The following is a 24,170-nucleotide window of genomic DNA, read 5'->3' as shown; positions in this document are numbered from 1 at the left end:
GACCCATGGTACGGACAGATCGTACCAGGGCATCAGTTGTGTCCCCTTTGGCTCTGCCCCACTTTCCCTCCTGACTGCCTTTCAGATTTAAACTCATGGAACCCAGCTGCTCTCCTGACTTGAAGAAAAAAGGGTCCCTCTGTGGGTAAAAGATACAGGCTTGGGCGGCCTCCAGGGCTCTGAGAGGGAAGCCGAAAGCCCCACCATGTCAGCAGAGTTAAGGAAGGGACAATGTCATGGTGGCCCCGAGGCGGAGAGAGAGGGCAGAGGAAGCAGTCAGATGTTCCCATGGAACTCAGGCCGCTGCTGCTGGGAGTGAGGAGGCTGCCCGCTGGCTTGTGTTGGAGCGGGAGAGGTACCACGGGTGAGGCGGCTTTTGTCCCTTCCTGCCCACTTGGGCCTCAGGGGCATGTTTGAGCTGGCCCTCCTATAAGAGCTGTGCTGGGGCTTGGTGCCTGGACACAGCCCCACTTACCCTAGGACTGCCAGGGTGGGCTGGCAGGGAAGTAGGGCAGTGGAAAGGCAGGGGATAAGAGGGAGTGGACCTCAAACAGGTGGGTCTCTTCTTTTGGGACCAGCTTCTCTGGGCCTTCCCCCCACCACCACCCCCTAGCTTGGGGCCCATCATCCTGGAGAGAGTTGAGGCAAGGTTTCTCAACCTCAAGTCTAAGGAGTTCAATTAATAGGCCTTTAGAGAGGTATGAACACCCTGAAATGATGCAAGATTCTGTGTGGAGAATGCGCATGTCTGTTTCTGAGAAAAAGGTCTGTAGCTTTCATTCTCAGCAGGGTCCACACTCGGAAAAGGTCAGGAACTTACTGTAGAACTTCGGGAGCAGACAGGTCAGGCATCTGCCAAGGGCATCCAGGGGACTGCCTGGGCCCTTCTGGGACCCGGTGTGCCCTAGGGCAGGGCTGATGGTGGGTGCATGCTGGGCCTTGGTGAAGCTGCTGGTGTTTCCGTGATGGCCTGGTGTACGGACTCCCTGGCCTGGACCAACCCATCCCCACCCGGAAAGCAGGGCGCATCCCTGCAGCATCCTGCATCCCGGTGGTGCCCCACCCACCCACGACTGGCCCTGTAGCCCTGTAACCATGAGAACCGCCAGTAGGGCAAGTGGAGGGGCCATTGTCAACGCCTTCCCCTGCCACATAGACAGTGAGCGAAGGGCTTGACAGATGAAGGTGGCTTCTAGAATAGTCATCAAATGCTACTCTCATCAAATGCAGTGAGGCAGCCAGCCAACCTGCCTCGCCCCATTTCCAGCCAGTATTTATCCTGCAACCTCAAATCTGTCTTAAGAGCCAGCCAGTTCAAATCAGCCCCATACAGAACATGAGTCAGAAAACACACAAGTGGGCCCTGAGCTGGCTGGGCTGGGCAGGGGGCAGGAGGGAGAACAAAGGTCGCCTGCACGGGAGTTAGTTCTGTTACTAGCTGCTCCAGTTACTGAGTTAGTGGGGAATCCGGGAGGTGGGGGAGGAAGAAATCCATGTTTGTTGATTTCACCTCTGGGGAGGGTCCTTCCCTTTAGATCTCGCATTTGTTTATGTTAGAAATACTGGGCACTTGCTATGCGCTGGGCAGTGTTCTAGGTGCGAACACAGCGGTGAATTAAAAAGCAAAATCCCTGCCATGGTGATCAGTGAGAAGCTCTTGGAAAAGACTTCGCAGTTTCTCACACCACCATCCTGTGAGATAACTGGCCTTGCTGCTGCCTTTAATCAGTGAGAAAATGCAGGTTTGCCCACGTCCCGCGTCGCCCACCCAGGCAGCTGGGCTGGAACCTGGATCCACACCCGAGCTCATGTGGTTTCCGCCAGGCCTGAAATCACAGCCTTCTCAGAAGGAGTTTCCTGAAACGGAGGGTGGCCACATGTGTTGAGTTCTGCGTGCTGCACGGTAGGCCCTTCGTGCGAGCCCTTTGACTTAGTTTCCAATAAAATGTTAGGCAGCCAGCGCCATTGCGCCCACTGTTCTATATAGATGCAGGAAATTGAGGCTCAAAGAAAGCAAGTTACTTGCTTAAGATGAGGCAGATGGTGCGCAGGGCCCAGCGCAGGTCCAGTGTAATCTCTGCCAAGGTTTCCAAGGCGCCAATATCCCAGTGCCCCTGGGACCCGGTCGGTAGGAACCGACGGGCCTTACTGAGTGAGTCTGTGTCTCCGTGACCAGCCTCAAGTGCGGCAGGGTCTGGCCCTATCCTCACTCAGCACGGGATGTAGTGTGCGCTTGGTAGACAAGGCATGCCCATGGTCACCTGGGAGAAGAGAAAGGACAGCAGGAGGTGATGTGGCTGAGCTGAGCCTGGAGTGGTCCTTGCTGATCTTTGGTGGCTGCCTCCCATATTACAGGCCTTCTGAGGTGGTTGGAGAGCTGGCTATGGGACCAGGAGGGCGACAGGCCAGCCAGAGAAGGTGGTGGGACCAAGCAGCCGAGGTCTGAAGGTACAAAGATCTGTCCTGGTGGCAGAAACCAGGTGAGGCAGGCTGTCGTCTCTACCTGGAAGTCAAATGTTTCCTTACCCAGAACAGCACCATGAGTTCTGAGAGAAAATGCCCTCTGGGAGGAAGCCCCTGTCCCTACCAGGGCTGCCTGCTCTCCAGACTATGTCAGATGCTGAGCCCAAGCTAGGGTTAGGAGGTCAGGGAGCTGGACTGGTTCCTGGGTAATCCCAACAAAGTCCCTTGTCATCCCCACCTCGTCCCCAGCTATGAGACCCACAGGGCATTACAGCCCAAACCCCCTGACGCTGGCTCACCAGCAGACACCACGGCCTCAGTGCCTGTGGGGAGAGATGCTCAGCTCACTTCACAGAGGAGGAAACGGGCTCAAGGAAGCAAAGGAGTGCTGCCCCGAACCCCAGACCACAGACCAGAGTGTTCTCTTATCCCCGTGGCTGTCCCATGCCGGCCTGGTGACATTCTTACTTTGGGAGCCTGGGAGGGTGGCATATGCTATAGAAGAACTTAGCAGTCAGCATGCCCAGGGCAGAGGTGGGTGAGTCCTACCTCCTCAGCTGGAGGGTGAGAGTTTTGATGGGGATCAAGATGTGCCTGTGGGAGCCCTCAAAACATCACCTATGGCTGTCAACAGCAGGTGAGCAAAGAGAGGCTGTTTGCCTCCAAGGGGACCTGGCTCAGACAGAACTTGGTTCTGCAGGTCACCGAGGTACAGAAAGATCAGAGCTAGAAAGTGCAGGAGCTCGGATTCCATCTCGACTCAGAGTCCATGCCTTGACCCCGCTCTGCGTTGACCTGGGAGGTCCACTCAATGCCCAGGCCAGCACCCTCCCCAGACCACACCGTCCAGAGCACTCCCAGGTGCTCCAAGCTGGCACCTTCCCCTCGACCCGTCCTCATCACCTTTCCTCCTGTTTCAGTCCCACCCCTCCACAGAGCCTAGGCCACTGAAACAACGTGGCACCAAGCAGGTACCTCAATAAACCGGTCCTGTCCTCTTACGCTAGAAAAAATTCCAGCCTGCGCAGCCGGGCCCTCTGGCCTCAGGCCATCTTGAATCCAGCTGGCAGCTTGCAAATGAGCCCTGCATCAGGGCTGAGGAAATGATGTTCATTAATAGGAAACCCTGGGTACTTAATTGGTATTGATGTCCCCAGGTACACACCACGAAGTTGATAGATGATTCTGTGCCTTAGGCAGGGAGAAGGGTTGGTTAACGTGGCCACGCTAGGGCCCTCACCTCACCCACCCTCCCCAGGGCTGAGTTTGAGCCCTGACTTCAGTTGCTACAAGGAGTCGGGTGGGGGTCACCTCCTTTACGCATCCAAGTTCCTCCCGGCCCTTTGACCAACTCTTGCCTGCCTCTTCTCTTCTCTAAAGACTATGGAACTAAAATCAGACAAACCTAAGCTAAAGAACCCAGCTCTGTTTCTGGCTAGCTCTGTGATCTTGGGCAAGTTACTTAATCTCTCTGAGCCTCAGTTCCTTCATCTTCAAACTCTAAAGCAGATAAAACACATGTTCCAGGCGAAGCGCAAGGCCCGAAAGGTACTAGGTGGCCAGTGCACTAGTGCCCTGTGGACACCACTCATCGCGTCCCACAGGCCCCTCAGTTTCAGCATGTTCCGACTGAGCTCAACATCTGTCCCCTCGAACATGACCCCGCCATCCCCACTGCCACCCCAATAACCCGAAGCAGAAATGTGGGGTGTCATCCAGCACATTTCTCTCTTCCTCCCATAATGTTCAATCACCCAGTTCCAACGACTGTGCCCCCCAAGTGGCCGTCCCATCTGTCCCTATCTCCTCGTGTCTCCCCACCCGCTGTCGAGGTCTCGGATATCCTCATCTCTGGGTTCTCGCTCCAGCCTCTGAACTGCCCTCCCTCCCCAGGAAAGCCTGCGCGCAGCCAGAAAGAGTTCCCTAAAGAGCAAGTATGATCAGGTTGTACTTTTATTTAAAAACTTTCCGTTGCTCTGCATTGCCCTCCGGACAAAGTACAGCCTCAGTTTCAGACAGAAACACAGAGTACTTTGTGACTGCCCTCCCTCCACTTCCTGCTGGGCTTCCCCTGTGCCCTATTCCAGGCCTTCGGCACATCATGCTGTGCCTGACTCGTCAGCCCATACACGTGTCCTTCTATCTCTCCCTTCCCCATCTGCCCTGATTAAGTCATGCTTCAGGACTTGGCTTGGGTATAAGCTCCTCCAGGAAGTCTTCTCTGCCTCTCCAAACTGGCTGAGGGCCCTCCTCTGGCCTCCTACAACCCCCCCATCCCTCTGTCTTTTCTGCAGGGGAACCCTTACCTACGAGGTGCTCAGACATGAATGCTACGTGCCCATCCCTATGAGGTTTGCACAACTAGGAGGGTGAAAGGGATGCAGAATTTAAACCTCCCTCCAGCTAAGAGGGGTTCCTGCCCAGCCCCCCAGGCTGCCTCAAGCCCGGCCTGAGACCTTACAGAGGGCTCAGGTCAGGTGGGTTTTCCTGGGCACCGGGGGCAGCGACCAGGGCCCATTCAGCCTCTTCCCCCTGTTGTCTGCCTGTGGCCCTCCAGGACTCACAGCTCTCTCCTAACCAAAAGAGAATGAGTCCTGACTTAACATCGTTGACAGGTTCTGTAACTCTAAGCAAAATCACATAGAATGAAATCAATTTAATTATAGGCTAATTGATATAAACAGGACTTAAGTTCCTATGACATCTCATCAATGTTAAAATGAAGGAAACGACATTGAACTAAACAACATTATTCGCGGACCTGCTGTATTATGACCATCTGCTCTTCCAAGCATTTCATTAGCCCCCTGATGCAGACCCGGGAACCTCTGGGGCCAGGCCCAAGCCCAGCAGCAGGCCATCAATCTTCCTGACAAATCCATAGCAAAAATCATTTCCCAGCCCCAGGCCCTTGGCAGTGGCTTTCCTGCCCAAGGGCTCACAGAGCAGTCTATTGATTGGGCTCCTTGCTGCCAGCCTGGCACCTCCAACCCAGCCTCTACACAGCAACCCTGATGCCTTTCTGACCACATATCCGATGGGGCTTCTACCCTCTTGAAAACCTTCAATGGTATATCACCGCCCACCTGAAAGGGGAAGTTGCAGCTCTCCGGCTGGCCTAGGAGACCCTCGTGGTCTCATGGCACCCACCCTCCCCTGCTTCAGCGGTATGAGCCTATTTATTGCTCCTGCCGTACTTGCCATGGCACAGGCTGTCACTCCACCTGGCCAGCCCTTCCCACTTTTTTCCAGGAAAATGCATATTAAATGTTACCTCTTCTGGGACTCCCGCTTGGATGGCCCAGGAAGGCAGGAGTGTCCTCCTCTGTGCCCTTTCAGAGCTATTCTTCTGTTATGGTCCCATCACACAGTGCTGTCCGTACTTCTTTTGGCTCTCCAGCTAAACTGAGCACTCCTGGAAGGGAGGGACTAGGTCAAACTCAGCCCTGCAAGGCCTAGCTTAGGGCAGGCACTCACATATTTGGAGGATAAAGGAAAGAAGGAAGGGCAGGGTCATGTCTTTCCTTGCCTGGCACCTCTGTCCTCAAGTATCAAATATCTGCCGTGTGCCTACTCTGGGCCACCCTGTACTGTCCTCCATTAATCAAAGCCTCTGGGCTTCTTTAACTGACTCAGATGGGCCAGAGAGACCTGCTTCAGAAGTAGGAGGCCTCAGAGCCCAGCCAGAGGCCTGGTCTATACAACTGTCCCTCTACCAGTTGAGCAGAGACACAGGCCTCTGTGGAGGGCTTCCGGTGACTACCCTTCACGCTGAGGCCTGGAATTTCATACAGGTTCAAACTCTGGCTCTGCCACTCCCTGGCTGGGTGAGCTTGTCTCCTGCCCATCCTAGTTGGAGGCCGTTCCCAAGTTGCCTGTCTGTGCCGACAGAGGTGACTATGGAGGAGCAGCAGCCTGGCTGGGAGGCCGGACCAATAAAGCATAAGTCAACTCTGGAGAGTTTGTTCTCTTCTGCTTTGCAGGTACTCACCATTGTCATGCGGCGAACTTTGTCAGATGCTCTTAGATTTTCCCAGTGCCGCCTGGGCAGCCGTGAGAGCCAACCCCAGGGCCCAGTTAGGACCCCAGCTCTTCTGCAAATTTGCCACTTGGCTCTGGTCAAGCTACCCCAACTCCTTGAGTCTCAGTTTTTGCTTCTGAGGATGGAGGTAATATTCCTTGCCTGCCGAGATTGGCACGAGGCCTGGATGAGCCAGTGGAGGTGTGAGTGAGGCCAGAAAGAGAAGCCACAGCGGGTGCTGTGGAAGCGGGCAGCATCACACTCCCCGGCCTCCTGGGAACATTCTGACTGCTGTAGCCTGAGTCAGCCATGGCGACCCTGGCAGAAACGTGGGAGAAAGAACACTGGACCAGGTGCCCGGCCCCAGTGCTGAGCCCTTGAAGCAGTTGCTCACCCAGCTGGGTCTCAGCCTCCCGCTGTGAAGGGTGACTGCCACTCTGACCCAGCCTGGGTCTGTGGCAGGTGGCAGGCAGTGGTCACAGCAAGCAGCTGCCTACTATCAGGGAGGGGCTCTCCCAGGGTGCCCAGCAGCTAAGAAGTGTGCCGAAAGGTCTCAGGCCTCAGCCAGAAGCTGATAAACGTTACTGGGCTGTGGTGAGGGAGGGAAGTGGGCGGCTCTGCAACCACTGAGACTGATTTATTGGTTAATTAGGTAGTTTCCACAGCCACAAACTACCCCAGCTGCGTGCAGGCACAGGTAGGGAGGGGAACTCAGGGGAGTCAGGGCCGGTGGGAAGCCAGCTGGGGCCCCAGTGTGGCTCAGTGACTCCTCTGAGCCAGGAGCACAGAATGGCTGAGGAATGTTGCAAGGGGTTCGGGTCAGGCAACGGGCCTAGGACTGGAAGCCCATCAGCACCCTCTGGGCCGAGCACCTGAACAGAACTTTCCTAAAGATGGGGACTGGGGGCGCTCCGAGGTTTCTGGAGCATCCAGTTGAGTGTAGGGGGCTGTAGGTTGGGGGAAAAGGGCTGATGCAGAGTCAGGAAGAACCAAGAAAAATTTTGGAAGCCACGGAAACTGAGAGCAACGGCCTCAGAGGTGGAGAAGGAGGTTCCACTGAGCAGAAAAAGACAGCGGTGGGTTCGAATCCAACCTCTGCCAAACACCAGCTGTGTGACCTTAGGCAAATCACTAAACCTCTCTGATTCTTGATTTTTTTCACCTGTAAAATGGAACAAGTTATATTGACCTTGCAAAGCTATTTTGATAATCAGATTGAAGAATGTGGCTCCATATAACATACATAGTGAGTGCCTAATAAATAATTGCTGTATTAACTCAGGACAGGGCTTGGAAGAGAGAAGGGGCTTGGTGAAGGGTGGTGGAAACCAGGCTTAGAAGCTGCCTGTGGAGAGATGGGGAGAGAGAGGGCCTGCCCTCCCGCTAGACTGACTGTGGTCAGGGTCTGGGGGCTGCCCGCCTGGGGACCCGGGCTAAGCTATATTGACCCATTTTCACCATCCAGGGGTGTCCATTGGGCTGGAGCCCCAGCTCAGCCACTGCTCCTCACAGGGCTCCTGGCGTGGGCCCCACACTCTAGTAAGGTCCTGCCCTAGGGGGAGAGGAACGACAGAAGGACGGACACGCTGCAGGGTGGAGACGGACAAGGTTTATTCCGGTCCTCGGGCAGACAGGGCTGGTCCAGCCTCCCCGCCGCGGGCAGGCTCCTCCCCGGGCTCCCCGCCCCAGCCGCCGCCCGCCGGCAGCCTCCCGCGAGGCCGCGCATCCCCGGGGCAGCCCGTAGGGTTCGAGGATGCCGGGCGGATGCGACGGAGGGAGCGACGGGCGCCCGGGGGGCAGCAGGCGCGGTGGCGCCGGCGCCGGCTGCAGGGCCACAGGCGGCGGAGGCGCGCGCGGAAGTGGCGCGAGGCGAGCGCGTAGACCAGAGGGTTGAGGCAGGAGTTGGCGTAGGCGAGGCAGTGCGAGGCCAGGCGGCAGGCGTAGGTGGCCGGGCTGAAGGCGAAGCGGCCGTACCAGAAGCAGAGGATGAGCGTGTGGTGCGGGCCCCAGCAGAGCGCGTAGAGCATCGCCACCGCCAGCATGGCGCGCCCCGCGCGGCCCGTGGCCCTCCGCCTGGCCTCTGCGGCCGCCGCGCCCGCGGGGCCCACGGCCACCCACAGGAAGCGCAGCGTGCGCGCGTAGGCCAGGCTCACCACGGCCACCGGCAGCAGGTAGCCGGCAGCGAAGGTGGCCACGTCGAGGGCGCGCCGGCGCGCGTCCTCCCAGGCCGGCACGCAGAGCTCGAGCGCGCCGTAGCGCACCGTGCCGTAGTAGCTGAGGTAGGGCGCCGAGAAGAGCGCCGCCAGCAGCCAGACCAGGCCCACCGCGGCGCGGGCGTTGCGCGGGGTGCGCAGCGCCCGCGAGCGCAGCGGGTGCCGCACGGCCAGGTACCTGCGGGCGGTCGCTGGATCAGAGGGCGTCGGGCCCCGCATCCCGCATCCGCACCCCCATGGAGACGCTTCGCCCGGGACCTAGGGGCTGGCAGCCTTGATTTCCGCGTCGGAACAGTGAGGGTGACTGCGTGACCTGCCTCCCAGACTGATGGCGATTAAAGGAATTAATGCTTGAAGGGCATAGAGCAATGCCTGGCATTTAGCAAGGAGGGTTTGGAGGCACACCGGTGACTTGGCCAAGGTCATCGGCTAGAGAGTGAGCCTGGATTTGACCCCAAGCTTCAAGCCACGAAAGCAGGTATGACGACCAAAACCGGGGCTGGGCATGAGCGATAATAAAATACCTGAATTTAGTCACGTGTTCCTTTTGCTATTCATTTCATACTCATAGAGCACCTACTATTCGCCAGGCCCTGTGCTGACACTTGAGACACCAAGATGTCCTGGGGAAGCTCCCAGTGGAGTTGGAGGGATGGCAAGATGGTCCCCTCGAGCATACCCTGCAGGTCCCGAGACTGGATGGCGGGGGCCAAAGAGCTCTTCCTCTTCTCCCTCTCACCTCCCAGCCTCTCTCTCCTAAGGCCAGTGAGTATCTGTTCAGGTCTTCCCTCCCCAGCCCAGACCCAGCCGGGTCCCAGCACAGCGCACCTGTCCACTGAGACAGCAGCCAGCGTGAAGCTGCTGGCATACATGGTGAGGTAGATGAGCAGGTGCACAGCCTTACAGACGAGGGCCCCGAAGAGCCAGGCATCCAGTGTGTAGATGGCAGCTTGGAAAGGCACACAGCACAGGATGAAGCAGAGGTCGGCCACTGCCAGGTTGAGGATGAACAGATCCGTAGTGCTGCCTGGCTCGTGCCAGGCACTGGCGCCAGGCTGCAGCAGCACCGCCAGCACCAGCCCATTGCCCACTGTGCCCAACAGGAAGATGAGGGCAAAGACCACAGGCACTACCACAGCTCCCACACTTCCTGGGCTGTCTAGTGAAATGTTCTGGGCATCAGCCATCTCTGCATCAGACGGTTACCTGGGGAAGAGAAGCTGGAGTTTTCAGGCAGGGGCCCCGAGCTCCAGTCACTAGACCTAGGGGTCTAGTTCCTCCAGCCTGAGCCCAGCTGGGTCTCCTGGGCTAGAAGCTCATGAGGGTGGGAATTGGGGACACGGCCAAAAGTTATCACTGACACCCACTGTACAAGCTCCTAGCACAGTCACATTGATGTCTGAGGTGTTTCAGTTTCCTAGGGAACATGTCCATAGCCTAAGGCATGAAGGATAATTAGGGAGTTGATGGACACCTCTAACCAATGATTCAGGTAAAGACACAGGCAGAGTGGGGTGAGGACATGACAGATGGGGGGAAGGGCAACTCCAACCCCAGGAGCTGGCATATTTCTCAGTGGGGATCTGAAGCTCAAGCAAGACTCGGACATGGGTTGAGGTCAGCAAAACAAGGGTGACATCCCTGCGTCACAGGAGAATCCTTTAGTGAGCCCCACAGTGGTACATCTGGGAAAACCATATAGGTCACTGCCCCCTTTTTGCACACAAGAAAATCAAAGCTCAGAAGGGGAATATGGGAGGCTAATGATCGCATTTTTAGTGGCAGATCTGGGGCTGTTGCCACCCTAGTACTCTGACACCCAGGCTAGGGCACGCATCTGCGTCTGTAACAGGTGGTGCCTCTGAGCTGTGTGCGTGTGTGTGCGCATTTGTGCAAGCTGTGCCCACCCTCACTCCTGTCCCATCCACAGCCAACATCGGCTACTACCTGTGGATTTCCCCGAAGCTTGGGTTTTCTGGAAGGGTGGTGGGTGGAACAAATGAAAGGCAATGGGGCCAGGCAGGGGAGAGGGATGGGATATTTTGCCCACCCCAGCATCCAGCATGCAGCAGACCCCCTGAAGCACAGTATGGGCAATACCTACCTTGACCCTGAGCACTGGGCTGCTGCTTGATCCTGAGTGAACCAGCCTGGCTGAAGCTACCTCCTGGCTCAGTGGCTGCCCCTCGGTGCCTTCCTGCAGATAGAGGTCTGCCTCTCACTTCTCCCTCTTCTTTAAGGCCCCTCCTCTTCTGAGCCGGACTTGGGCAGTCTCTCCTGAGTGCCCAATGACCACCTACTCCTCAGTCCTTGGTTTCCCACGGGTGGCATGCTCTTTTGCCTGGCTCTTCCCTGCCTTTCTGCGTTGCTTCTGCCTCTTTCTGCAGTAACCCATTGATTTCGCTGAGATTCGTTTTGTGGTTAACCCCTCCATGCCCAGGGCCCAGCCCATTTTTGGCACTCCCATATCCTCTGGCCCTGCCTGATGAATCCACTCCCCCCCCTTCCCCTTCCCTACTCCAATCTAAGCTCACAAAGGATTCCGTTTTGAATGAGCTGGCCTAGGTTAGGAAACCAGAACGAGGACCTTGTCTACAGATTTCAGATAGGACTCCTACCCCAGGCCCTATGAACCCTGCAACTCATCAGCTTCCCGAAGCTTCATCCAGGGGTTCCTTCTGGCCAGAGATGAGAGTGCTTATGTGCCCATTCAAAGAGTCTGGCTTTAGCCCAAGGGTAACGGGGAACTACTGAAGGTTCTAGAGCAGGGACATGACCTGCCCATTTATTTTGTAATTAGTTTATGGCCTGGGGTGAGAACAGAAAGGGAATGATTTAATAAGTGACCCATTAGGAGTCCCTTGTCTAGGCAAGGGCCAGAGGTTAACAGGTCTTGATGACTGGCTGGTTCAGTCATGCTGTCTGGCCTGGCCTCTTGGAGGAGTGGGTCATATGTCTCAATGCTTCCAGAGGGTTAGAGACTAGCACCTGGGGGTAGAGTGTGTGCGAAGGGCATTAGATTTACCAAAGAGGAGGCTGTTGGTAAAACTGACAGCAGTTTGGTACTGACGGCAGAAGGCAGTCTGCAAGGAGTTAAAGAGAGAAAGAGTAGTAGGGACTGTGTGTGGAGTCCTTCTAGAAGCTGGAACGTCAAGGGGAAGTCTGAGAAAGTGGAGAGAAAAGTCTGAGGAGATGCTGATGAAGCCAGGACTTGCATTCAAGGCCTGATGGGCTGGGGAAGATGCTTTAGAATCGGCTTCTCCAGGCCCCTGGGATTTCCACCAGAACTCAGAGGTGCTTCTCTAATGCTTGTTGTCACTCATCCCAGGTGCAGAGCATCCTCCAATTTTGGGAAGCAGACTCACTGAACTGAGGATATTGGGAATCATACCGTGACTCCCCAAACCTGAATTTAGAGCTCTCAAAATTTAATTAAGGAATTAGAATTGATTCTTATGCTCACTGAAGGACAGAACTGTAGGATTCTAGACTCTGTGGTGAGATTTTAGAATCATTGATGCTAGAGGCCCACAACTATCCTCCATGAAAGGCACCGACAGGCTCCCAGAAGCCTGGACTCAATAACGTGACATACCTGCACCCTGAAATCCCCTGAGATCCCTGACACACCATCCTCCCTCCCCTTGGGGGCCCCCTGCTCGCTCCAGGCTGGTTCTGGGTGGGCTGTGGCAGTACTCAGGCAGGGTCCGCAGCAGTGGCATGGCTGAGCAGCTGATATGATAGCAGAGGCCGAGGGGAGGAGGGGAGGACGGAGGCGACCACAGAGGGCCCCGTCATGGCGCAGGCAGGAAGGGCACAGCATCATGCCCAAGCTTCAGTGCACCCCTGGCACTACCTCCTCCCCTTGCTCCAGGTGCTGTTCCTGACCACCGCGGCATGAACCCTGAGCCTAATGCAGACGGCAGAGGACATGTACGGCTTGTCCTGGGAGCAGCCCCTGAAGGCCCAAGCCCTGCAGTACACAGAAGTACAGGTGACCCCCAAGCCCCGCAGGACACTACAGCCTGTAGCAGGTGTGTGGTGGCGACTACCAGTATGCGCCCAAGCCACAGCATGTGTGCCCGGAGCTGCTGCTGCTGCACCTGCCGCAGGCTCCCACGACCCCCTCTGGATGATGCCCTCTGGATGGTGGCAGGCCCTAGCTGGTTGACATATGGTGCATTCCTGTCGTCAGCCCAGGATGTCTCAACGCTGGCACTGCTCACGCTGTCCACTGGGGAGCACTACGCCAGCTGCGGAGCCCGGAGCTGCAAGAGGAGGCAGCGCACACTCTGTGCCGCTGGCTAGTGAATCTGGGCCCGTGTTCTGGCCCCACTCCTACGCCACACTGACTGCGGGGTATCCCTGCACAGCTGCTTTTGGCCACCGGGTGTGATCTTCCAGGCTGCACGGACCATGCACATCAAGCTGCTGGTTGGGCCTTGGGTTGGCGCCAAGCCATACACCCTTGCTGCTGCAGCCGTAGGCATGGCACCAGGTGCCCTATCCTGTGGTGGCAGCATGTAAGTGTTCCTGTCACTGATGTGACCACAGCAGCCCTTCCCCTGGCTGCACACCCCAGCACCCCAAGCTCCTCAACCTCAGCCTCACCCTCCTCTGTATCACAGGCTAGGAATCCCAGAATCCTAGCATTAAGAGCCTGCAGGATTGGGCTGGAGCTGGCCCATAGTCCATCCCAAGAAATCCAGGCTAAGGGGAGGGCTGGGGGTGCGGGGTGCTAGAACCCTGATTGTTAATGAAGAAGGGACTTTTCATCCTCCTACTCTACTCCAACCAAACTACAAGACTCCCAAGGCCACATCATGAATTGTGGTGACTCACAAGTCATCCCTGACTCCCACCAGGTGCCCAAAGGCTGAGCGGGGAAGGAAATAGAGAAAGGACCAGGGGCAATGACTGTGGGAAGGGGTGTAATCTCCAGTAGAGGTGCAGGGAGCCCTTGTGGAGGACAAAGGCAGATGGGGCTTTGGCAGCAGTCAATCTGTCTTCCTGCCCTTGCCAGCCCAGCCCAGCCCAGCCCAAGGCCGGGAGTCTGGAGGGGGTGGGGTGATAGTGGCCAGAGCCTGAGTTCGCTGCGCCCCCTGGTGGCTGATCATCAGGCCAGTAGGCCATGGTATGAGAGAGATGGAAGGGCCCCCAGACATGGGCAGGACACCCATTCTTGGTACAGCGGCACACACAGGGGATGGGGCCTGCTCAAGGCCACAGGGTCAGGGACAGGTAGGCTATAACGCAGGGTTCCAGATTGTCAGGGGCCTCTCCAGTAGTGATCCACATGTGTTCCTTTGGGGTCCGAACCCTCTGCCTCTCCTCCCAAACATGGATTTGGGTACCCAGCCCCTTCTTATCTGGGCAGCTATAGGCCATCCTTTGGACAGGGAGCAGAGGACAAGGTGTTCACCAAAGCTAGACTCCGGAGGCTGGGGAGTAGCGGGTGGGTGGCACGGGAAGGGGTCTGCCGGGGTTAGTGCTCAGCTGCTCTCGAAAGCAGCATGGCATCCAGCTGCGCCGGACAGCGGCCCCTGCTATCTTACCCCAGCTGCTGGGTCTCATCTCAATTTGGGGTAGGTGGTCAGTTCTGAAGTCTCTTACAGTCCTCAGGAGCCTGCCTGCAGAGCCTCGGCTCCCGCCTGCGTCTGCGACCAGTCGCAGAGCAGGTCAGCCTGCTCAGAGTGAATAAAGCAGACAACGTGTTACAGTGTTTCCACACTGTTGCTTCACACTCTGCAACAAGCATAGGTCTTGCCCCAGTCCAACCCTAGGACTTTGACAGAGCTCACAGCCTCTGGCCTGGGCTATCAAAGGCCCCCTTTGTCACTATGGAGGGAGGGGGACATTATCTCTGCTTGTCACTACCCAGGGCTCATGGTAGTGCCCTGAGCAGCCGCCCCACCTCCACGAAGGCCTCCACACAGCGGTAGATGTCCTCCTCACTGTGCACTGCTGAGAGCTGTACTCGGATCCTGGCCTTGCCCTTGGGAACCACTGGGTAGCTGAACCCAATGACAAAGATGCCTGGGAAGATAGAGAAGGTCAACCTGGGCCTCACCAGGGCAGGCAGGCTCTGGGTCTGGGGCATGACATACAGCTCCTACTTTCTTGAGGATCACAGTGGGCAAGGGAGCTGCACAAAGTGTCTCACATGGGACTGCCTCATGGCCTGGAGTGTTTAAGCTTGGACAGACAGGTGCTCTAAGAAGGTGGTAGGGTGGGAGAAAGGGAAAATATTGACAGTCTAGGGGTTCCCCCCTCTTTTCTCTACAGCTAGTACTCTTGTCCTGGCCCCCTTCTCTCTTTTTAGCATGTCATCTGCCATACAAGAGGCCAGCCTGGCATCACCCAGCATCACAGGGCAGATGGGTGATTGGCTCCTGACACGGTGAACCCAGCAGCCTCCATCTTACTGCTGAGCCTGTGGGCACAAGCCAGGCGTCACAGGTGCTGGGGGACTGTGGGGAATTTGCACTTGCTCCCAATGGGCATGTGACCCAAGATCTGTGCCCAAGTCTGCAGGGGCTACCAACAGGGATAGAGATGTAGATGCAGAGTCAGATGGGAAGCCAGGCAGAGGAACAGGCAGACCAAAAAGGGAGGTGGAAAGAAGATTGCACAAGATGGGGAGACCCAGGGTCACTCACAGAGAAGTGCACCAGGAAATGGAAGGAAAAGGCCGAGGAAGAGAGAATCGGGAGGAGGGCTGGGTAGGCACATGGGGGCTCCCCTACCCCCTCTTTCCCCACCCGCGAGGGACTGCATGGCTGGGTCTCGGCTGCCATAGGCTGGCCAATGGCAGTGCTCCCCATGAGCAGGTCCAGGGCCTTGGAGGCACAGCCAATGATGGCGGGTGGCAGGCTGTCGAAGAAGAGGTAGGGCCAGGCACGCTGCCCTATCAGGGACACCAGGGGCCCCGGGGGGCAGTCGGAGGCCAGGAGCCTACCTGCAGCCCCTCCTGAGAGTACAGTCCATGCCACCCTCCTCTCTGCAGCCACAGGTCTCCCCTCCCAACCTTATCTCCCAGGCCTCCAGGGCCCTGCATGGGGATAAGGGGACTCCGGGCGCACAACCCTACAGGCACCTGATGCTCCGCCCGGCACTTTCCCCAGTGTGGAGCTGATGATGGTGACCTGGTCCATCACGTCCCGGAGCTCATCCGTGCCCCTACGAGGGAAGCTGCCACTGCCACCACTGGCCACCTGAGCACCCAGCAACCACGGGCTGGGCTGGGGGCTGGCCTCTCAGTTTCCTACCCACCCAAGGCCCAACCCAAGGCCTCGGGTACCACATGCTCCCACGGTCCTGTGGTCCCCAGGAAGCCAGTGGTGTGGCATTCGTCCACAAAGACCAGGGCATCATATTGAGAGGCGAGGCAGCAGATCTCCTGCAGGGGTGCAATGTCGCCGTCCACGGAAAAGGCCGCATCAGTAGCCACCAGGCAGACTCGATGCTTCTGCAGGGAAGGCAGGGACAGTGGCAGCTGGTGTCACAAGCTGAGCCAAACCACCCACCTTCTGTGCTACTTGGGGCTCTAAGAGCTTACCTGGCCCCCTGCCCAGAACAGAGGTGGTCACGCAAGCACTACTGTTTTGGGACCAGAACATCTTCTCCCTCATCTATGCCTGTCTGAGCCTTACCCGTCTCTTCCGGGGCAGTCCAGAGCCACACTTAGCGCTGGGCAGTGAGGATGCTTTCAGTCTCCCCTTCAGAGGGTGGGGTGGGGCCATTGCTTTCCATAAGCTCATCTCACTATTATGCCAACTAGGGGTCTGCCACACATAAGGTGTTTAAAAACTTCAAAGCAGCGTGGTGTAATGGAATAAAGCTCCGAGTCTGAAGGATTTGGATTCAAATCTTGGCTCTTTCAAACTTGCAGGCTGTTTGTCATTATGGACTTGGCCTCACCAAGCCTCCCTTCGCCAGGAAGTAGGCTGAGGATAAGCCCAATCTGCCCCTGGAACCCACGGCATTGCCCTGCCTGGGCCTCCTGCAGCCTGGCCTCCAGGTCAGCCATGTCCAGGTGGAGGTAGCGGTACTTGTGGGTCTTGCACAGATGGATGCCGTTGATGATGGAGGCATGGTTCAACTCATCTGACAGGATTGTGTCTTCTGGGGTCAGCAGGGCCTGGAGGAAAGCAGCTGGAGTAAAGCCATTGCTCAACCACCTTGGGATTCTTCCTCTCCTATGACTCTCTTTAAGTCCAAATTTCACCACCAACCAGGGGCATTCCTCCAGGCAGGGAGGCAAGGAGCCTTCTGTCTGAGTTGCCAGAGCCCCAAGACTGGGCCAAACCAGGGCCCTGCTCTAGTGAGAACATGTTTAGCAAATGCCTGGCCCCTGCCAACCCCAGCCTTCCAGCTGATGTAGGTGAACCCCTAAATACTCTGGAAGCCTCAGGATTCTTCCTGGAGCCTCTACTTGGACCATACTGACTTCTGAAAGAAATGAGCACTGGAGCCTCTAGCCATGGCACCGGCACAGTTCTCCTGACTGCCCACTTCCAAGCCTTCCACAGCCTAGCAGGCTTCGCCAACTCCCACCCACAGCCTCCATATACCTCAAAGAGGCCAGCATTGGCATCAAAACAGCTGGGATAGAGGATGGCATCCTTCTGCTGGTGGATATGGGCTATCTTTTCTTCTAGATCCTTGTGGATGCTCTAAAGAAAGTGAGTGACATGGGTGTTAACGCCTGTGGGACAAATCCTAGGGACAGAGGCTTAGAAGGCTGCAAACAGATCCAGCCTTGGCTTCTCCTTTCTTCACCACTAGAGTTCTTGAGAACTGACAGGAATCTCACAGCTGGTTCTCACTGAGGAATTAGGGGCTCGCTAGGTGCCCCTTCCAGGTTGGCTCTTCTTTTTGTAATGGGGGGTCAGAGGTGGAATTATGGATGGCAAAGGAAGATGTGTCTTCCGGATATAAAACTGAGCGTCTTTTTTGGTTGCTTCATGGCAAAGAAGAGGATTACACAAGTAATTCATTTGAGCCTTAAATCCTTGGGTTTGAAAGCTGTGCAGCCCGGGTGAGGGTTCTGTTGGAAAGTGCCCTGGCTGGAAGTAGGGAGCTCCACCTCTGACATTCATTTCATCTTCACCTTCTGAGGACAGGTAATAATAACCGCAAATAGGAGCACGAACTTTTGAGTCAGGCCACCTGGTTCAAACCCCACGACAGCTTGTGTGCCCTTAAACAAGTCGCTTCACTTCTCTGGGCCTCAGTGTCCTCACCTCTTTAAGAGGGACAAAAATAGCACCTATCACTTAGGACTGTTATGAGCATTAATTTTTTGTAATGTTCTTAAAATAGTACCTGACATATAGTAAGCACTGTAAGTTTCATGTTTATTTTGTAACATTTACAAAATAATAACCAACGTTTATTGAGCACTAATATGTGTCAGGCGCTGTTCTAAGCATTTTTACATGTATTAACTCTAATTTGCAAAGCTTCTATTAAGTACCAATGAAGGGACTGAGGCACAGAAAGGTTGACATTTGCACACAGTAAGAGAGCCAGTTGAAGGTGGAGCTGGGAACTGAGCTCAGACAGAATAGCTCCAGAACCATCAGTCTCAATCTCTGCCTACTGCTGTTTCTTTCCCGTAGGTGAAAGAGTGAACTCCGTTCTGCAGGTAGAGAAATGAATGCCCAGAGAGATAAGGCTTCTTGCCTAAGGCTTTGCAGCAAAACAGAAGCCTGAACACAATCTCTCTAGTGGACAGATCTTGGGCTAAGAGTGAGCCCAGGGCCCTGGGATGGGATGAGCTGAGCTGGCTAAACCAGCCCTGCTGACTGCGGGAAGCAGACCGCTGTGGTTGGTGCCCAACACCTGGGACAAGGCTCCCTCCACCTCATCAACACCCGCTGTTTACCTGGGTCCCACAGAGGAAGCTAAGGCCAGCTCCAAACTCCTCCAGGGCTTGCAGACCTGCCTGGATCACCTAGGGGTGGCTGCTCAGGCCCTGGTAATTGTTGACACAGATGTTAAGGATTCCTGAGATGGAGGACAGGGAACAGACAAAGAAGCTCAAGGCCCTAAGGAATGATCTGGAAAGGTGTCAGGGCCAAGCCCTGGGGGTCTAGAAAGTAAATTCACCCTTGAGGAGGCAACAACCAAACAGTATGATCTGTTCTGAAGCAGAGGCAGGATGGAGAGCTGGGGGCTCTTAGGAGGGGCACCAAATCCACCAGCTACAGAAGAGGAAAGGTCAGGAAAGGTCAGAGCGATGCCTTGAAGGATGAGAAATTTAAACTCTGGCTCTGAATCACATTCTCCCCAAGGAAGAACCCAGCCCTGCCTCACTGGCTTCTCCTGTCCCTGAGGACCACCAACAACCTGTCATCAGGGCCTTGGTTTCCTCGAGAGTAAAAGAAGAGTTGGGCCAGACACCAACCTCAGTCCTCAAACTCCACAGTTGACTTTGCTGCTTGGTATAGAATCACAGGCCCAAAGGTGGTGCCTCTGAGACCTGGACCCTAAATTATAAAGCCCAGAGTAAACACAAATGACCCAAGGAGGAAAGAGGCCTGAGGAGGGCAAGGTTCTCTCAGCCTGGAAGAAGTAAAAACAAGACGAACACCTGAGTGTCCTAATTTCCCATCTTTTCACCTGCTCGAAGTTCCCCTGGGGAAAGGTAGGGTTTTCCTGGGACCTCCGTTTCACAAATGAGTGCAGTCGCACCAAGGATTCCATGCCTATTTACTGGGCAGAAGGCAGGTTTGGAGGCCTGTTTATAACCAGCATCCACCTGGCACAGACAAGAGGGGTAGTGATCAATGGTTAGACAGAAATGAGAAAAGCCAATTCATAGCGTGACTCCTGCAGCAGTCCATGAGCCCCTTGCTCACTGTGACTTTGGTCAGGAAGTTGGCCTCTCTGGCCCATTAGGTGACCTTCCAGCTCCAATATACCAGAGGGCCTGGACCAAAGTTCAGCTCTGCCTGGCTAACTGGGGGATATCAGGCAGCCTACTTTATATCTCTGAGCTTCAGTTTCCATCTGTGTAAAATGGGATGTCATTCCTACATCCGGAGGTGTGCAGGAGTCCACGTGTAGCAATTACTAGAAGCCTGTACAAAGCAGAAGCTCCAGAAAGGTGGGGTTTAGGGCTGCATCTTCCCACCATCCTGGGGTTTAGGGCTGCATCTTCCCACCACCCTTACTTGAAGTACCACGGTGGGACCCAACTGTGTGTCTCTCTTTTCCTCACATTCTCCTAGGACTGGGTTTCAGTCCAAGCCTGTCCTCTGAGTCAAGAGATGCTCCAGGGCGAATTGTCTCCATCCGTGGAAACGGGTTTTACCAGGTTAGAGTTAACACTGGGAAGCCGTAGAGTCGGTCTGAGAGCCGAGAGAGGAGCCAGTGCCTACGTGTGAAGGGGCTCCCGCCGCCCACTGCCTCCAGGACCTCCATTCACTGCAAGCCTCGGAACGGCCCTCTAACACTCGGCCACGTCCGGCGACTCCCGCGGAGGGGAATTACCTCCGGAGACGCCGTCCACGTGGATGCGCGGCCCCTGACGCGACGTAATGACCCGCTCGCTCTTCCAGGTACCACCCCCATGGATCCCGTTCAGCTCCTCCTCCAGGATGCCACGCAGCTGGGCCAGGGCTGAGTGTGCACGGCAGCCGCGGGGGGCCCCGCAGAGCGCGGCGCGGGGTACGCAGCTAGCCACATCGCACCCACCTCGCCTGCCTCCTCGAGCGCGCCTGCTCGTTTCAGAGCCTTGCGCAAAGCGACCGCGTCACGTGGCCGGGGGCCGGGCCCCGGCGGCCAATCGGAGCAAGAGGGGCGGGGAGGCGAGTGGGCGGGGCTGGGCGGGATGCGCAGAGCAAGAAAGTAGATTGATTCGTAAATTGAGACTGGACCGGTCCCTAAAGGGTTAGGGGTGGCGACGCGGCAAAAGGCGGCGCGGCAGGGCCCAGCGCACCAGACCCCCACCCCATTCCCATCCCCTGCCTACAAACGTACCTCTATCAAGGAACGGGGTTGCCCTGGAGTCCGAAGGCAGGCGCAGCCAGAAACACGTTCTGTCCCTTCCAGCCTTAAGGTTTCCCTGGTCTGTTGAGCTTTTGGAACCCTCACCCCCACTCAGGTGCAAATGTCCCAGATTTCCCCCACTGTTCGTTCACCTAATTTCTCTGCCTTCTCCTTCAGTCTTAGAAGTGAGGAAAAACACAGCTCAGGGTTTGTCTTTTTTCAATTTTTATTTTAAAGTTTTGAAATTACAAAGACAGCAAATTCTTCCCGGCACAAATAACACTTGTTTAAAAAAGGGGCGGGGGGACGGACGGCGTGCAATTGCACGTTTCCTATTTTATAAGACTGTACAGGTTTTTTCTCCCAGCTCCCGGGTGTGAAACATAAGTGCTAGCTCTAAATAGGTATATACACATTTACACGCACACAAACTTAGCTCTGTAAAACTACTTAGCAATTCAAAATCGACTGCAGTATGTCTTACTGTCCACTCCCCGCCCACTACCCCTCCCCCATCTACTACTACTTAGAAAAGACTCAGAAATAAAGAGGTCGGGAGGTTTTTAAGTGGTGGTGGCAGGGCTGCAGCCCTTCCAGACCACCAAGCAAAGCCACCTCTTGTACAGGAGGAACCAAAAACCAGGAGGGAAAAATTCCTCCTAGGATACAATCCAATTGCATGGAAAAACCCAAGTTTCAACAGGGAACACTGAGGCACTTGGCTGACTGATTCCCCACCCTTCCCCAAAGTTTTCACTCCCATTTAACAGGAGACTTTCAGAAGCCACAAAGAAACCCCCTCCATGGCTAGTTTCTAGCTGACTGAGAGAAGCCGCGGCTTCTCAGACTAGCTGTCACTCTGACACCCTCCCCTTCCCTAGGACAATAGGGAGGCCACAAGGGCAGACTAACAGAAGTGAGAAGGAAACTCGACTTGAATACCCCACTGCTCACCACTGGGAGGTGGAAGTCAGGCCAGGGAGGGTTTAATTCCACCTCCCTCCTTTGCATTCAGCTGCTGCCGCCCCTCTCCTTCCCACTAAGGTTCTGAAACTCACATGGGCTGCTCAACTTTGCTAGCTAGTCTTAAAAGATATCCCTACAAACCTTACAATTCCTGGGCTCCCGCTCATCTAGCCAGAACAAGCTGCCTTCCCGATCCCCTGCCCATTTTCCTTCATAGCAAACAAACCACCCAACTAAACAAAACACAAACCCACCCCCAAAACAAGTAGATTAACAAATTAAAACAACAAAAAAAAATTAAGTACATTCTCATCATTACAGAGATGAGATTTGTTGTTGCTGTCCTTGCACGACTGGTTAAGGAAAAATAAACTATTCCCCAATTTCTGAGGAATCCAAATTCTGTCTCTCATAAAGTCAGAATAGAAAGGGACAAGGGGCTGCAGATGAGGAGTAAGAGAGAAGGAGAAAAGTATTTACAGAAAATAGGAGACAAGCAGGAGTGTCCACAAGAAAAGCTTCACTGTCACTTCTTCTTGCTGGCCCTCTTGGCACTGGACTTGGCTTTGGGCTTCACTGGTTTGGCCTTCTTAGGCTTGGATGCCTTGACTGGCTTGGCTTTGACAGTCTTGGGTTTTTTGGTTTTCTTGGGCGTGGCAGCCGGCTTCTTCTTGGCCTTCTTGACTGGGGTGGCTTTGGGTTTCTTGCTGGGAGCTTTGGAGGCAGCCTTCTTAGGCTTGGCTGCCTTCTTTGGCGTGGCCACCTTCTTGACTTCCTTCTTCGTCTTTTTGAAGGCCACTGACCTCTTGGGTTCATCGCTCTTGGCCAGCCGGAAGGACCCCGAAGCACCCACTCCTTTGGTCTGCTTGAGGACCCCGGTGGTAACCAGGCGCTTGATGGACAACTTGATCTGCGAGTCAGCGTTCTCGCCCACCTTGTAGTGGCTCTTGATGTACTTCTGGATGGACTGGCGTGAGGAACCAGCACGGTTCTTCTCCGCCTGTATGGCAGCCACGATCATGTCTGAGTACTTGGGGTGGTCTGTTGACTTCTTGGAGGCCTTGGCCCGCTTAGGCTTGGCCGCAGGAGTGGATGTGGAGTTCTCGGTCATGGTGGCCTGCCTCGTCCTGCTGTTGAAGAAGGCGCCTTCAAAAAGGCCAGCCCCTGTCGGAGACGAGTGAAGCCTGACACGGGATCGAGTCTAGCGCCCCTGACTCCGAGACCAGTCCGTAGCCCGGTTCTTAGGGACCTGGCTTGGGTCACAGGAGGACTCGCTGAGCCGGTTCTGCGTAGCACAGCCCCGCCGGTGGGTCGGTGTCGGTGCCCGGCTCCGTCTCTGGCTCAGGATCTGTCTCTGCCACCGCCTCCGTTGCCTCTCTTTTCCCAGCTCCGCGTCTGGCGCTCGGGCGGCGCATCCGGGTATTTAGCGGCGGCGGGCGGACCGCGGTGAGGACAGGGCTGCTGGCTGCCTGCTCCCGGCCCGGAATGGCGCCGCGCCGCCGCCATCTGTGTTTCTTCCGCTGAGCAAATCCGACCTTTCCACCCGGCCCGCGCCTTGCCGCCCCCCGCTGCCACCCGGGGTCGCTGCCCGGGTCTCTGGGCTCCCCCACCAGGCGGCCCGCCGGTCCGGTCGCCGCCCCCCGAGCCCGCCAGGCGCCCCAAACGGCGCCAAGGACCGGTGATGCGCCGGCACATTTCCCCTTTGCGGGGGGCTGGCTCTGCGGGGCCAGGGAGCCTTGGTGCGGGAAAAACCCCGTAGCAAAGCTACCCCCTGGGGCTACCGGGGACCCCACTCCCGGCCCGCTGCGGGGTCCCCCAGCCCGGCGGAGCGGCCGGAAAGCGGCCCCAACTAACACACGCGGCCCCGAGCCGGGCGACTCCCAGCCGGGCCGAGCCGGGACAGGGGGGAGGGGTCGCTCCCCCGGGGTCCGGTCACCTCTCGGGGGTCATCCCGCCACTGGGCCCCCAGCACCTTTACCCCTTCTCTGTCTGTTGGGCCCCTAAGCAAACTTTCCCTGGAAGAGTTAGAAGGGCACTTTCAAACTTTGTCCCTTCCCCCTCCTCGATCTGCTCTCCCCCAGTGAGCCCCCTGACCTCTGCGGTCGAGGGTCTCTCGTGAGGCCGAACCCCCAACGCTGCCTGAGTCCCTTGAGGTAATGAAGTGGGGTCTAACGAGTCGCTTCTTCCCATCAAAGATCCCCACATCCCCCATATATCCTAACCAGGAATTCATTTATATACCTCTCTCAGCCTAGGAGTTTTGGGGTGTCAAAGGCAGAACCCGCTGCCCCCACCCCTGAGGCCCAGCCTTGGGGGTCCAGTCCCCTTCCCAAGTGCCCATGAAGGGGAGTGTGGGGGAGAATTAAGGGGGGCGAGTGGACCACAATGGAGGAGCTGCCCCACAGGCTCTAGCCTAAGACTGTTCTGGGGGCCCCTGGGATGAGAGGAGGCTCTGAATGCTTTGGGAACCTGGAATAACGGGGCTCTGAAGAAAAATTCGAAGAGAGGGT

The 24,170-nt window shown here is 56.2% G+C and overlaps 3 protein-coding genes across 3 annotated transcripts; all 3 read right to left on the bottom strand.

The window, feature by feature from the left end:
* Nucleotides 1–8,081: 8,081 nt before the first annotated feature.
* On the bottom strand, nucleotides 8,082–12,581 carry GALR3 (galanin receptor 3). Its single transcript, XM_016161831.2, has 3 exons — nucleotides 10,802–12,581; nucleotides 9,526–9,903; nucleotides 8,082–8,875 (listed from the first exon to the last, which is right to left on the bottom strand). Exons 2-3 carry the CDS (start codon nucleotides 9,882–9,884, stop codon nucleotides 8,095–8,097), a joined length of 1,140 nt encoding a protein of 379 aa, XP_016017317.1. The 5' UTR covers nucleotides 9,885–9,903; nucleotides 10,802–12,581; the 3' UTR covers nucleotides 8,082–8,094.
* Nucleotides 12,582–13,365: 784 nt separating this feature from the next.
* Nucleotides 13,366–21,079, bottom strand: GCAT (glycine C-acetyltransferase). The gene is given in 11 exon segments (XM_036235881.1): nucleotides 13,366–14,735; nucleotides 15,012–15,075; nucleotides 15,078–15,132; nucleotides 15,477–15,664; nucleotides 15,788–15,876; nucleotides 16,011–16,165; nucleotides 16,691–16,837; nucleotides 17,271–17,372; nucleotides 18,587–18,708; nucleotides 20,197–20,439; nucleotides 21,046–21,079. Coding segments are annotated over 11 exon segments (1,353 nt in total). The 3' UTR covers nucleotides 13,366–14,581.
* Nucleotides 20,903–23,029, bottom strand: LOC107519306 (histone H1.0). Its single transcript, XM_016161821.2, has one exon. It carries the CDS (start codon nucleotides 22,769–22,771, stop codon nucleotides 22,187–22,189), a length of 585 nt encoding a protein of 194 aa, XP_016017307.1. The 5' UTR covers nucleotides 22,772–23,029; the 3' UTR covers nucleotides 20,903–22,186.
* Between the last annotated feature and the right edge of the window lie 1,141 nt (nucleotides 23,030–24,170).

Source organism: Rousettus aegyptiacus, unplaced genomic scaffold, assembly GCF_014176215.1.
Source record: "Rousettus aegyptiacus isolate mRouAeg1 unplaced genomic scaffold, mRouAeg1.p scaffold_m13_p_2, whole genome shotgun sequence".
NCBI classification, from domain to species: Eukaryota; Metazoa; Chordata; class Mammalia; order Chiroptera; family Pteropodidae; genus Rousettus; species Rousettus aegyptiacus.
The sequence above is the reverse complement of the archived record's forward strand: the minus strand, read 5'-3'. Positions and strand labels throughout refer to the sequence as shown.

Bases quoted from the DNA above. Each gene is read 5' to 3' on its own strand.
- GALR3 (XM_016161831.2), bottom strand. From the start codon at position 9,884: ATGGCTGATGCCCAGAACATTTCACTAGACAGCCCAGGAAGTGTGGGA. The intron at 8,876-9,525 runs GTGCGCTGTGCT...GACCGCCCGCAG, and splicing joins GCTGCTGTCTCAGTGGACAG to GTACCTGGCCGTGCGGCACC.
- LOC107519306 (XM_016161821.2), bottom strand. From the start codon at position 22,771: ATGACCGAGAACTCCACATCCACTCCTGCGGCCAAGCCTAAGCGGGCC.